Source organism: Fukomys damarensis, unplaced genomic scaffold (genome assembly GCF_012274545.1).
Source record: "Fukomys damarensis isolate Sample0158 unplaced genomic scaffold, DMR_v1.0_HiC HiC_scaffold_10, whole genome shotgun sequence".
In the NCBI taxonomy this organism is placed as follows: Eukaryota; Metazoa; Chordata; class Mammalia; order Rodentia; family Bathyergidae; genus Fukomys; species Fukomys damarensis.
The window spans coordinates 18,276,512-18,290,092 of NW_022900922.1; the positions used below are offsets into that span (position 1 = coordinate 18,276,512).

Below are 13,581 nucleotides of genomic sequence, written 5' to 3' on the forward strand. Positions count from 1 at the left end.
GCGCTCCAGGTGCAGGGCGCGCCGCGGCCAGACCAAGCTTCCCTCCGGAGTCGGGAGCGCATTTGGACCGGGAGTTGGAGACTGGGAGGAAAATCTGCCGTGTATCTGTTCGTTTATGTTGGTACTTAGACGTATTGCTTCATCATCATTTCTACATTCCTCTCCCTTTCCCCCTTATCTGCTCCCCACATCTCTCTCCCATTTCCAGTCTTTTTGACTCGAATTATTGGAGACATAAGCCAGAGTTTTGAAACAAATGAGAAAAATCCTCTGTTGACGAATAGTAACTTGGACATCTTGTCTCCTGTTGTGATTATTTGCTTTCCTCCAGCCAGCCAGAACAAGGTGTTTTGTTTTTGTTTTGTTTGTTTTGTTTTTCCTTTTAAAATTCAGACATGCTGTTGTCATTTCAGTGCCCTGCCCTAGTTCCTGCACTGTTCTTAAAGTCCGGATGCCTGCAAGACTCTACCGTTTGGTCTCTGCCTATTTAACCAGGGTCATATCCTCCCACTCTTCCTTTAGTACCCGAGACATGCCAGACTTTCACTTCCTGAGCCATTTTTGCTTGCTATTATCACCTCTGTTTGGAACATTTTCTTTCTCTTTGCTTGCTAACTAGTATTTGAAAGGCCTCAGCTTAGTCATGCTATCTCCAATAAGTTTTCCCTAATGTCCTGAGTAGGTAAGGTTGCATTTTGAGTTATTTGTATAGCATCTTGCATGATCCTTGTCTTAACAATGTAGTCTGCACACTCGTTGTCCCTCAGTGTTTTTATCTTCTGCTAGACTACACGCTCCATAAAGACAACTTGTTTTGTACATTGTTGATTTCCTGAAGTCTCATACAATGTTTTGCACTTATAAGTTCTCAGTGTTTTCTGAATGTATCAAAGTTCTGGCAGTGAGAGCTTTTCGTGGTGGAGTCTTTTTTCTCCCTTTGACCTTTTCACGGGCTTATGGATGTGATAAGATCATTTTTCATTAGGTTTCTTCTTTGCTTAGCTTCTTGTTGGCTTCCTCCCTTGTAATAGTCAAAAAGCAATTGATCAAGGAAGTGTTTACCCAGCCCAAACTAGTCAGATCCTCTTTCCTGGGATTTCAGAGCGTCAAGTGTGCATCTTCCTGTGGAGCTAGAATTGTAATCTGTTAACTAAGCGCAAGTCTAGCTCCATATCCATCCTTTTTTTGTGCATGGAGGAGCCAAGAACAGTGGTTCAAAGTTGAAGCTGACTAAATTATAACTGATAAATTAGAGTGAAGAGAATGGATTCCCTGAAATAGATCTTCAGAAAAAATGTACCAAGCTGAGGAATGGTAACATAGGGGACAGTCAGGAATCCCTTACTTCAAAATGGTAAATTGGCAAAAACAAATTAGATGGTGGTTTAGACTATGGTCTGTTGTCTCTCAGAACTCAGATCAAAAGCCACTAGCTGTGGTGGTTGCCACAGGCCTGTAATCTAATCCCAGCTAGAGGCTGAGATAGGAGGATTGAAAGTTCAAGGCCAGCATGGGTAATTTAGTAATACTCTGTCTCAGAATGAAAATGAGAAAAAGGGGTAGGGATGTAGCTCAGCATCCCCTGGGTTTAATCCTCATTACTGAAAAGAAAAAAAGATGATAAACTTTAGTTCACTAAGGAGAGAAAAAAGCTTCAGGGTGTTTCTAAGGCCTTCATATTTGTGGAACGTGACCTGATTAGATTTTTTGATGTTGCCTTTAACAAAAATGTAAGTAAAATGTAAAAATGGAAAAAGGACATTGATAGGATGATTTTATGACTAGAAAAACTGAAGGCTGATGGGGAGGAGCTTTGACTGAGTAGGGCTGTGAATCTTAGTTCTTTAGTAAATTTCCAGGCTATTAGCAAAAAATGAAATTAAACATTAAAGTAGTTTAGCTATCTGCATTGGAATCTGTGTTAAGTGTCTCTCAGGAGACAAGGGAAATCTTAAAGCAGTTGGTGAATCTTGGCTATATTTTAAAACTATGGGGATTGGGGGGGTCTTTTTAAAAAATAACCTTTCCTGAGGCTTTTCTGCTCTATCTGTAAGTGAACAGACATTTGGGTAACAGCGATATTCTTACTTTTCCTTATACGTATGACTTTTGCTCTCTAAGAATCTTTTAAAATTTATTTACAGATTCAGTATCCCTTATCTGAAGTGCTTGGGACCATAAATATTTCAGTTTAGCGGGCATTTTGATTTTCGATTGGCATGCTTAATCTGTACGTGCAAATTGACTACAAATACAAAATAATTCTTAATCAGTTTGTAATATTTGTGAAGTTGTTTTATCCCGATCTTACCAGTGTTGACCTAACTAGTGAAGAAACAGCTGACTCCAGTAGTTCTAAAATCTGCTCATTTGAAAACACTAAGCAAGAAGATGGGAGCATGTTCTCTTTCATCACGTGGAATATTGATGGATTGGATCTAAACAGTCTACAAGAAAGGGCTCGAGGAGTGTGTTCCTATTTAGCTTTGTAAGTGGTGTTGCTTCTGTTTAATACTTTATTGTGATAATGTGTCTTATGTATCTACAAAATAACCATGTAAGATTGTGGACTTTATAATTAGGTTCAAAATCCAGCTCTGAGAAGAAACACCTGAAGAAGTTGAGGTGATTGATTATCTCTGAGAATTGGCACGGAGGGGGAAGATCAGTATTTGTTAGAAGCACTTTAAGATAATACTAAGCTTTGTGTGTAATTAATGCCATGAAATGACCAGAAAGATCTGTTTCTGCCCCATTCTAGCTCTGTGACCTTGGTCAAAGTACTTCAGTTCTCTGAAGCCATTTTCACTGTGGATAATAACCTTTAAGATGATCCAAAGAAATGACATTGAAAGCATCTATTCAAGTATAGTTCTGTTGTCTCTGAGAAGAGTGCTTTCTGTTTTCATTCTTTACAGTGTTGTTTTGTTTTTGTGTTGCTGGCATCCAACTCAGGGCTTTGCACATGCTAGCATTTCACACAAGTGCTCTACCACTGAGCTACACCTTGGCCCTGCAGTTCTTTTTAATTTTATCATTATAGTACTATCTGTTAAAGAGTACAGATCTTTCTTTCTTATTTTGTTACCAATAGTAATAATATATTGTATTATTAATAAAGTAACAAGTATAAAGTTTAGGTGCCATAGGGAGTGATAGCTTTGTATTTCTTGTATGTTGTGGAATTTCTCATCAAGGTAGCTGGAAATGAAATGGTATATACCTTGTATTTATGTTAAATTAATATTTTTAGGTACAATCCAGATGTGGTATTTCTGCAGGAAGTTATTCCACCTTATTATAGCTACCTAAAGAAGAGAGCAAGGAGCTATGAGATTATTACAGGTAGTACTTTCCTGTTATTTAACTTGTCTTTGTTGTGGTGGTGGTTGTTTTTGGTACCAGGGGTTAAACTCAGGACCTCACGCTTGCCAGGCAGGCTCTATGCTGCTAAGCTAAATCCCCAGCCCCTATTTAACTCTTTAAAAAAGCAAACCAGTGAAAGAGATAACTTAGGAACTTGCCGGTTAGAGTATATAGAAAAGAAAAGTACAAATAAGTTTGAGAAAAATAAGGCACAGGATACTGAAAGAATTATACGAGAAGCTGCATATGGTGGAACACACTTGTTATTCTAGCCATCTGGGAGCCTGAAGCTAGCGGATCTCAAATTTAAGCCCAGCCTGGGCAGCTTGGTGACTTAGGCCCTATCTTAAAATTTAAAAAAGGGGGGTGGGCGCTGAGATGTAGCTCAGTGTGAAGACCCTGGGTTCAATACCTAATACTAAAAAAAAAAAAAATTGTAAGAGAATATTATGAAATCAGATATTGACTAGCTTTTTGGTGAAATTCAATATTTCATTTTCTTTTCTTGTGCTAGAGATCCAACCCAGGACGTGTGCATGCCAAGCATGTGCTGTGCCACTGAGCTATACCCCTAGCTCAGTTGTTACAAATTTTTTTAAGTGTGATAATCACATCCTGGTTATGCTTTTTTATTTCAACATTTATTTTTTTCCAAAGAAATCCATGCAGCTTTATTTGGCTGGGAATTTAGCTCAGTGGTTATGCCACCTGCCTTGCAAGTACAAGGTTCCAAGTTCAATTCCATGTACTAAATAAATAAATAAATAGTCTTTATGAATTCCTTTTAATTCATCGTTTTTCTTTTTTCACCTTTTTTCCCTGAATAATATTTAAATTTTCCATTTGTCTTTCCTAAGTACATTCAAAGTAGCATTTTGCTCAAATTATTTTTATATATATTGTTTTCCTTGACTTACTGTTACACAGTTTGTGATTTTTAATTTTGGTTTACTCTGGAAGTGGTTTGTCACAAGAGGGCTCTCAATCTCTGTGTCGCTCTCTGTGTGCCACCTTTATGCATGCTTTTGGGGATCCCTTTTATTTTGGATTTGTTTTCAGAGTCCCATGTTTTATTCTGGGGTTACTGTCTCATTTTATTGGAGTCCATTTTCTAATTATGTTATAAGGCATATTCAATGAGTAATAAAGTTTTTAATCCTATCATATTTGAAAACACCTGTGTTCTAGCCTCACAGTTGGTAGTTTTGAATGGATCTAGATTTCTAGGTAGTCACTTCCCTTCCCCTTTTCTAGAATCCCTCTCAAATAGAGACCTTCCTCATTAGTACTTTTAACTTTCATATTTTCTTCTTCTTTTTGTTTTCTGTTATGATGGTGTCTGGCATGTCACCTTAGCCATGCTCCTAAGATGTATAGGGATCTTTGGCTCTGGCTTCACATTTCATTATCTGGTACTAAAACACTGATTCTGAGCAAGGTTAGCTAGTGCACCGTACTAGAAGTAAGTGAAGGATTGATTATGAAGCCAGTTGTTTGTTTAATGGGGAAGGGGCAGTTGTCATTATGTTAGTATATAGAAACCTTTCATCTGAGGACTGTTTTCTAATAAAGATTTCTTAAGTCAGGCCTGGTGGAGCCTAGCTATACTGGATACTGGGGTGAGAAAATTGCTTGAGACCATGAATTGTGATAAGCCTGGTCAACATAGCAAGACCCCAATTCAAAAATTAAAATACAGGGCCAGGGATTTATCTCAGTAGCACCGAGCCTGCCTCGCAAGTGCAAAGTCCAGAGTTTGATCCCCGGGACCAAAAAAACCCAAAACAACAACAAAAAAAAACTGTTTAAAAAAATGATGGAACTCTGTCTCCTGAGTGATGGCAGTGTGCCTGTGCTGCCTGCCTACTGGTAGTATGCTGCAGAAGGAAGCAGCTTATGCTCCATCCTGAGTAGACACATTCTTTTACTTAACCCTTTTTGCAGTCCCAACCTCAATCCACTTTCCTTCTATCCATCTTTATCACATACCCCTCCTGGCAGCTGGGGTCTCACTGTGTAGTTCAGGCTGGCTTTGAACTTGATATGTAGCCCAGGCTGTCCTCAAACTCTCTTCCTCCTGCCTTAGCCTCCCGAGTGCTGGGATTACAGGCATGTACCACCATACCTGTCTTCTTTTTTTCTTCTTGCAGGTTTATATCTTTCTAATTTTTTTATTCATTTCTTGAGATTTTTCTTCTAGCATGACAAGTAAGTGCCTATTGTTTTGCTTCAGTTTAATTTTCCTGGTCATCTTGTCCAGAAATTTCTCAAATTTTCTTATTTGATATTGGCCGCAAATTTACTATATGTGCCTATCTGTACCCACCTCTGCACTTTTTTATTAAATTTTGTGGTGCAAGGGTTTGAGTCCAGGGCCTTACATTTGCTAAACAAACACTCCCAGCCTCATTTATTTTTATATTTCTTGTATATTTCTGCTTAAACTTGGGGAGAGTGCAGGTAAGTACATAGACTTAATTGACCATGTTGACCACATTTTGAAATAATAGTTTAAGGATGAATATCCATTTAAGTATCTGTTACCTGTTTGTTATAACATCTTTAGGTAGGAGAGCTTGTGGAAAATTGAAAGTACTTTTGACCTCAGCCTAAATTCTTTTCCCCAAACATTTGAAGGTCATGAAGAAGGATATTTCACAGCTATAATGTTGAAGAAATCAAGAGTGAAATTAAAAAGCCAAGAGATCATTCCTTTTCCAAGTACTAAAATGATGAGGAACCTTTTGTGTGTGCATGTAAGTAATGTACATTTGAATTTTTAAAAAGCAGACTTTTAAAATTATCCCATGGTGTTATCTTTTAAAAGAAAATTGTCTTTTGAGAAAAATTTGTTCCTTATATGTACATTCTTTTAAATAGTCTTAAAGAACTTTGTTGGATTTCTGTATAAATTTTGAATATGGACTAACTTTTTAAAATAGAATTTTTAATGTATTAGGTATTTTCCTAAGAATATTTTGTTTTCCTAAAAATATTTGAGTTTGCAGATATTCCACATTTGCTTCCTCAGTAATACTTTTTACTTTCTCCGCAGTACTTATTCATGGTACTGTGTTGTACTCTGTAAGGCTTATGAAACTGAATCAAAATAGGTCTTGTTTTCAAACAGTTTAATAAGGGAGAGATGGTGTAGATAGTAACTAAAATAAAGGAAAGGCATAAGTGCAGTTATAAGTAATACTCTGGAAGTTTGGACAGAGGTGTTTGCGATGATTATTTAGTGAGGATTTTGTGAAGGAAGTGGTATTTGAATTGAAATATACACCTCTGAAAAATACATATGCTGTAGACATGAAGAGTCAAGTAGAGAAACCATCATGAGCAAAGAAAGTTCTGCAAGTCACAGGAGGTATGTATGCATGGGCATGAGTGAGCTTTCTGTTCGGTGTGTGTGGAGGTTTTGAAGGAGGTAGTGTGACAGGAGGTTGAGAAGTAGACAGGATCCAGATTATAGAAGAGCATGAATGTCCAGTGTGAAAGAATTGGACTCAGTTCTGCAGACAGTATGAAGACAGATCCTGTGTTAGTGTCGTTATCAATATGGTAAGCGATTCTCATTCATTCCATTAACTAACAATTTTTGAGTACCCATACAGCAATAAATGAAAATGATCTGAGTTTACAAGTGACTTATAGCTTCATGGGAGGGAAATACCTGTGCTTTTACTTCAGTTTGGGGCCTTAACAGCAGTCTGTCTGGCATGCAGTAGGATTCTAAAGGAATAAGCTGTTTGTGGCTTTGGAGAAATGGGGGAAGGAATCACAGAAGAGGTGACATGGGGAGTGAGTCATGTTTGCCTAGCAGTCTTTGCAGGCAGGGTTAGCACCTTACATTTCTTTTTTGATCTGGAGGTGGGGTAGTGCTAAGATTACAGTTTCAGAAATGTATCAGTTGATGCTTGAAAAGGCTGCTGATTGTGTCATCAGAGTTCACCATTAGTAGTCAGTGACAACTTAATTATCCTGTTGCAGGTGAGTTTGTCTGGAAATGAACTTTGCCTTATGACTTCCCATTTGGAGAGCACCAGAGGACATGCTGAGGAACGAATGAATCAGTTAAAACTGGTGTTACAGAAAATACAAGAGGCTCCAGAGTTGGCTACAGTTATATTTGCAGGAGATACAAATCTAAGGGATAAAGAAGTGAGTATCAAAGTCTGTCCACTAAGTGTGTGAAGATGTAGAGAAGAGTTTAGTTTCCTTTAATCAAAGCTGTTAACACTGGGACTTTTTGTCACTCAGAATGTCTAAGTGACCTTGAATGTGCGAGTAACAGATATCTTAGCTTTTGCTGTGTTTCAAGGGGCAGGAGAGTCTCTTCATTACTGAGCAAAAACACATACTCTGTATGAAATAGGTAATGTAAAATAATGTATATGTTGTGCTAATAAGAGGCATATAGAGAAACTAATGATTAGAAGAGTTTAAAAAAGATTGAAACTGAATTTTTTTGCAGAAGCCCTAATTGCAAGGTGAGAAAGATGTTAGTTGTCCCTAGCATTCACTCTTCTGTGATTCTTTTTTGGATTTTATTAACTTTGAATGGGGCAGTATTAGGTGTACACCTAGGGCCTGGTGGATGCTAGGCAAAAGCTGTAGCACTGAGCAGTATCCTCCAGTGCCAACTCTTTTTTTAAAGCTTTAAATGTGAGATTTTAGTAATCACAAAAAAATGCAGTCACACTAATGATTAACAGAATGTAGTGATATATTCTCTACACAAGATCCATGTTGATGGGTCATAATAATTTATCAGTCTCTTACCCTCTTTTGCTTCTTCCACAATGGCCAGATCTGAAACAAAGTCTCTTTCCTCTTAATTCCATTGGGACACAGTGGAATGTTTTTTTAGGACTTCAAAACATTAACCGTAGTATTACCATATGATCTAGCAGTTCCACTCCTAGGTATATACTTATGAAAAATGAAAGCAAGAACTTGACAAACATCTGTACACCCACCTCACAGCAGTGTTATTCACAAAAGCCAGGAGTACAAGCAACCCAGGGCCTCCCACATGGTAAGCATAGACCCTACCATGAGCTTAGCAAAAAATTTTAAATCTTGAGATATGAAGAGGAGAAAGAATAATTAATATTGTTAATACATTTAAAATAAAACCATGAAGGCCGTTAATATTACTGGAGCATATAAATGCCAATTATCTAAATTAGTAGACTAGTTTTTTCTCTTTTTGTATCAGTTCAATTTTTAAAAACAAAGCATTAGGGCCGGGTATTTAGGTCAGTGGTGCTGGCGCCTGCCTATCAAGTGCAAGGTCCCGAGTTCAATCCTGGTACCGAAAAACAAAACAAAAAAACCCAATAAAACAAAAGTATTAACTGAAACTGAGTGTTGAGTCTTCTGAGTTTTATCTGACACTCCAAATTAAGTACCTATTCAAGGCAGAACATTTTTGTATTATTTTTGACTTTTGGTTTAAAATGTTACAGTTGGATGTAGTATTAACAAGTATACTGTTTAAATTAGAAGAAAATGATTATATACATCTTTTAAAATATTTCTTTTCAGGTTACTAAATGTGGTGGTTTACCCAACAACATTTTGGATGTCTGGGAGTTTTTGGGCAAACCTGAGCATTGCCAGTATACTTGGGACACCCAGATGAACTCTAATCTTGGAATACCTGCTACTTGTAAGCTTCGTTTTGATAGAATATTTTTCAGAGCAGCAGCAGAAGAGGGACATATTATTCCCCGAAGTTTGGACCTGCTTGGGTTGGAAAAACTGGACTGTGGTAGATTTCCCAGTGATCACTGGGGTCTGCTGTGTAACTTAGATGTCATATTGTGACTACTTTTCAAATAAGAGTTTTCGATATTTTGTATGGAATTTTGCAGATATAATTTCTACCTATCTGGAAAGGTCAATTTAATATGGAGAAATTAATACTGTAGAGTGAGTCATTATTACAGGAAAAAATGGTTATGATTTTATGTTGTAAATTGTGCCCTCAGAATTCAGAATCAGTGTTTTTTTGTTTGTTTGTTTGTTTTTTTTAATTTAAAAACATTTTTTGAATTGGTGAGTCCATTAAATTGCCCAGCTTGGGTTTGAACTTGAGACCCTCCTGCCTTAGCCTCACAGAGTAATGGGATCATAGGCATGCACCACCAGGCCCAGAGTGTGTTTTAAACTAAGGCATATATGTATGTGTGTTCAGAATGTGAAACCCTTTTAATGAAAGGCTAGGAGCTTATAAACTACCAGTTGGATTTCAGATAGGGCCCACATTGTCTGGGTACTAACATTTCTTTTTTCAATCAGGCACCAAAATAATATTTTAAATGTCATCAAAAGAAAACAAACTAGCTTGTGATTTAACTCAGTGGTGCTGCTGCCTGCCTCACAAACACAAGTTGGATCCTCGGTACCAGAAATAAATAAGAAAAAGAAAAAAAGGTTACTGAGTTCTTGGGACTGAGTCACAGTTGTATTTCAGAAATTTAGCTAAATGAAAAAGCCATGATGACTTGCAGTTAAGTAGATGACAGTGATCCTACAACACATTTAATTTTATCATCCAACAGTGCATAATCAGGAAGCTACAAATGAAACCTTATGATTTAAAATTCCTAAACTTTTTTTTTTTATTAATTTTGGTGGCCATGTAACCAAAGTTGTGCTTATCATGATTAAAATCAGTTTTACAGCAAGATGGGACTTTTTTTTTTTTAAGAGAAAAATAAATGCATAAGGATAAATAGCCTTTTAGGTTTGCTACTTGTAAAATGAAAATATTTTACAGGATGTGAATAAAGAGTACGTTTTTCATTTCCCCCTCCCCTTTTGTGTCATATTGTTTGTGAGTTTGCATGTGTTTGTGAGTGTGTGTGTGTGTGTGTGTGTGTGTGTGTTTCTGGACATGGAAATTAGGCCTTTACATCCATTCCCTAGTATCACACAATACTAGGGAAGAGCACTTCACTGAGCTATATAACCCTACCTCTATAGACAATACTTTCAGATGTGCTTTAAAGAAGAAAATTCCCCTCAAAAGAAATGCATTATAAATAAAGAGTTTTGTGTGTTTATAGATTGGGTGTGTTTTATGTCTGTGATGTAATTAAGATTTTTACCTATTTCTAGCTCCACTGCTCCTATTTCCCTGTGTGTAAGAAAACAGCTTTTTGTGTTGCTTTTCATCCCACTAAGAATTACCAAGACTATCCTTAGTAAAGAAAAAGGAAATCCAGTGGGAAAAACGAGAAGTGACAAACTTAATCAGTAGTGCCAAAATTACCTACAAATGACAATTTGAATTTATATATAATATTCCCCTTTTAGTGACTGTGGTATATTAGTCATACTTTTAATGATTAAAAGTGAAAATCAAAATATTTTAATAGCATACAGAATGGACACAGTAGTTCATTTCTGAAAAATGGATGGATTGGGGATAATAAATTCCTTATTCATTTGATAGAATTAAGTTAGAGCCCCATCTTGTATTACAAAAATAATCTAGATAGGTGTATATCTAAATATACAAAAATACGCAGTGTGGTGCATTAAAAGATAATTGTTTTAAAACAAGGTATAATTTCCTTTATATAACTCAGCATCCACCTAAAATACCATCTTTTTTAGTGCTTATAATGACAAAACATAAGAAGTCGCAAGTGGAATGAATAGGAATAATCAGACTACTTTCAGTCTGCTCCCATGGGCAGTAGTTTTCAAACAAAGAACTTAATTTGCAATATCTTAAGAGTGTTTAACTTGGATTTTAAGGTTTTCTATTCTAATAGCTTTGTTTGCCTTACTTTGGTGAAATTCCAGCCCATAGTCTTATTACAGTGGGACCCTTTTATTACTCTGAACATCTTTTTTCTTTTTGCTAAGCAGTTTGGCACGATATGGAGTATATTTTAAGTTTGCTAAACCTCAGTTTCTCCTATTTTCAAAGTAAGACATTTATCTTTTATTGTGCAAATACCCCAGCCAACAAGAGTAAGCAAATCTAGGAAAACTGCACTGAAGATGAATCACTTCATCCCTAGAATCCATCTGCATGAGGCAGGAGTTGAATGAGTGTCTACTGAATGCCAAGGAGACGTGAGAGTGGCCTCGCATCTGTGTCATAAGGAATAGATTAACTCTTCCTTACAATGTCTCTGTTCACATGCATACACATTCATCACACATAAATGAAAATAATGTTCACCTTAGTGGCTCTGAATTTAAAAATGTTCTAGTTTAACTTTCTGGCTTAATATATTTCCTCATCTGATGAGCCCTGCTGGGGACCATAACTGACATCATGACTTGATGCACTGCTGTACTGTGGAGTGCCCTGCGGGAAGGGAGGAAGAAATGTCCTCGGGAAGCCGTGGCTCCTGTGGAAGGAGTTCAGTGCCTTGGAATCTAGGATAGGCTCCAGTTAGTTTGCTTTCCAGAGTCCTGGCGGGAGAAGTGGGCATTAACTAAGGGTTAGTGCTGCCCTTAGAAAATGGAGGGAGCTTAGCAATTGGGCATCACCAGTTACTGATGAGAATGGCAGAGAAGTAAGCCATAGGAATTCAGATAGGATTGTTACCTCAAAACATGTCTTCTGTGAACTTTACTTCTGTCTTTCTTGTATTTGTCTTCCCAGCCTGTTCAATGGCAAGGTTACCTTTGAAATAAGGTCTTTCCACGTAGGCCAGGCTGGTCTCAGATTCACCAGCCTCAGGCTTCAGTTTGCCAGGCTGATTTTCACTTTTTCCACCTTGGTCAGGTTTTTAACGCTTTCAGTGTTCATTATCTCATTTAATTCCCCCAGTCATTGTGGGTGCTGTTATCTCCTTTTTATAACCCGGGAAGCAGAGTTAGCAAGATTGTTAACTTGTCTGTGGCTCTTCCATAGCCAGTGCCTGGCCTAGTGGGGGCTTCTTGGCTAAAGTGTTTGGCTTTGTTGCAGATACCAGAACCGGGAAACAGAAGGCACCCAGAGGTTTGCAGGCAGTAAACAGCTTTATTTACACCAGTGGACCTGACCAGGATCTTTCCCCAAAGAAGTCAGGTCCAGAATATCAGTGGGCCGGCAGTTTTATAGGGTTGCAAGCAGGAGGTACAATAGCAGGGTATTTGTCAGTCTTTGGTTGGTTAGTTATTTAACATTTTTTACATCTATGAGGCATAATTCCATTGGAGTTTTCTTGGGAATATAGCAAGCAGTTTACACAAAGCAGAGCAGCAGAGGGGGGGCCAAAGCAAAGCGTTCTGGCCGGGCTTTCTGAGTTCGTTATGCTCCTTCAGTGGCAGTACAGAGATCATGGCTACTCAGGTGCAACTTACAAAGCGTAATTATCTAGTTAACCCATAGTTGTTTTAGAACAGTTAACTCATAGCTGTCCATTCGGTAATTTTTTTGTTGTTATTAAAAATATCCATCTGTTGGGAAATTCTCTTTCAGCTTGGCCCCAGGCATTGCACTGTAGCTACTGTGACAGGTAGGACAAGCCGTGCTCAGGGAAGGCCTGGCTTCCCCTTCCGCCCCGCCCCTCATTGCCATTCCTAGTTGCATAAATATGAGGAAGAACCTTCCAGGTTTTCTGGGGTTGGGATTCTCACTTCCCCAAGACGCACGCGGTCCTAGTGCCCTGGGCGCACGTGTAACTTGTGGACCTGGGTGTTGGTCTGGACCCCTCCCCGCTCAGGCTCCCAGATGGTTATCTGGTGAAGTCCAAAGAGCCTCCAAGGAAAGTGGAGGAGTTGTGTAGCTGGTGGGGTGACTCCAAGGGACACATTCGTGAAGGGTCCTTGGCTCAGTGTGCCCACAGTTCCCTTGAGCCATTCTGGCATATATTTAGAGAGTTTTCATTCCCCAAACCCTTTAGCACCTAATGGCAAGCAAGAGGCAGATGGAAGAAAGGAGGGGGAGCGCAAGTCACCACGCATTCCCGCGTCCCGAGTCCTGGTTCCCCGCGGGGTGGGAGTTAACCTGCGCGCTACTCCTGCCGGCCCATCCCGGCGCATGTTGCGCGTGCGTGCGCGTCGCCGTGGTAACCGCGCAGCGGAAAGGCGCTGAATCACCGCGTGCGCTGCCCGGACGCCAGCTAAGCTGAGCTGGGGTGGGCGAGTGTCCCGTGGCCGTCTCGCTGGAGCGGTGCCGTCCCCAGCAGGTAGAGCTGGGGACCGGAGCACTGGCTGTGTTCGCTGTCTCTCCTGGAGGTAAGAACGCACAGCTCC

At 38.8% G+C, this 13,581-nt stretch overlaps 2 protein-coding genes across 3 annotated transcripts in view; both read left to right on the forward strand.

Moving 5' to 3' along the window:
• The first annotated feature begins 1,557 nt into the window (after nt 1-1,557).
• Tdp2 (tyrosyl-DNA phosphodiesterase 2) lies at nt 1,558-9,405 on the forward strand. Its single transcript, XM_010622956.3, has 5 exons — nt 1,558-2,488; nt 3,254-3,345; nt 6,004-6,122; nt 7,360-7,530; nt 8,920-9,405. Exons 1-5 carry the CDS (start codon nt 2,220-2,222, stop codon nt 9,199-9,201), a joined length of 933 nt encoding a protein of 310 aa, XP_010621258.1. The 5' UTR covers nt 1,558-2,219; the 3' UTR covers nt 9,202-9,405.
• Nucleotides 9,406-13,379: 3,974 nt separating this feature from the next.
• Nucleotides 13,380-13,581, forward strand: part of Kiaa0319 (KIAA0319 ortholog) — a 69,432-nt gene continuing 69,230 nt past the window's right edge. Inside the window, exon 1 of one of the 2 annotated variants that reach the window (XM_010622952.3) lies at nt 13,380-13,563. The gene's annotated coding sequence lies outside the window, so the exon portion shown is untranslated. The remainder of the gene's footprint in view (nt 13,564-13,581) is intronic. The other variant, XM_010622955.3, reaches the window with a different exon arrangement.

What these genes read in the sequence shown, in the direction of transcription:
- Tdp2 (XM_010622956.3), top strand. Translation starts at nt 2,220, where the DNA reads ATGCTTAATCTGTACGTGCAAATTGACTACAAATACAAAATAATTCTT. An exon ending in GAGCTATGAGATTATTACAG is followed by an intron (nt 3,346 to 6,003) that starts GTAGTACTTTCC and finishes AAACATTTGAAG; the next exon opens with GTCATGAAGAAGGATATTTC. An exon ending in CAAATCTAAGGGATAAAGAA is followed by an intron (nt 7,531 to 8,919) that starts GTGAGTATCAAA and finishes ATTTCTTTTCAG; the next exon opens with GTTACTAAATGTGGTGGTTT.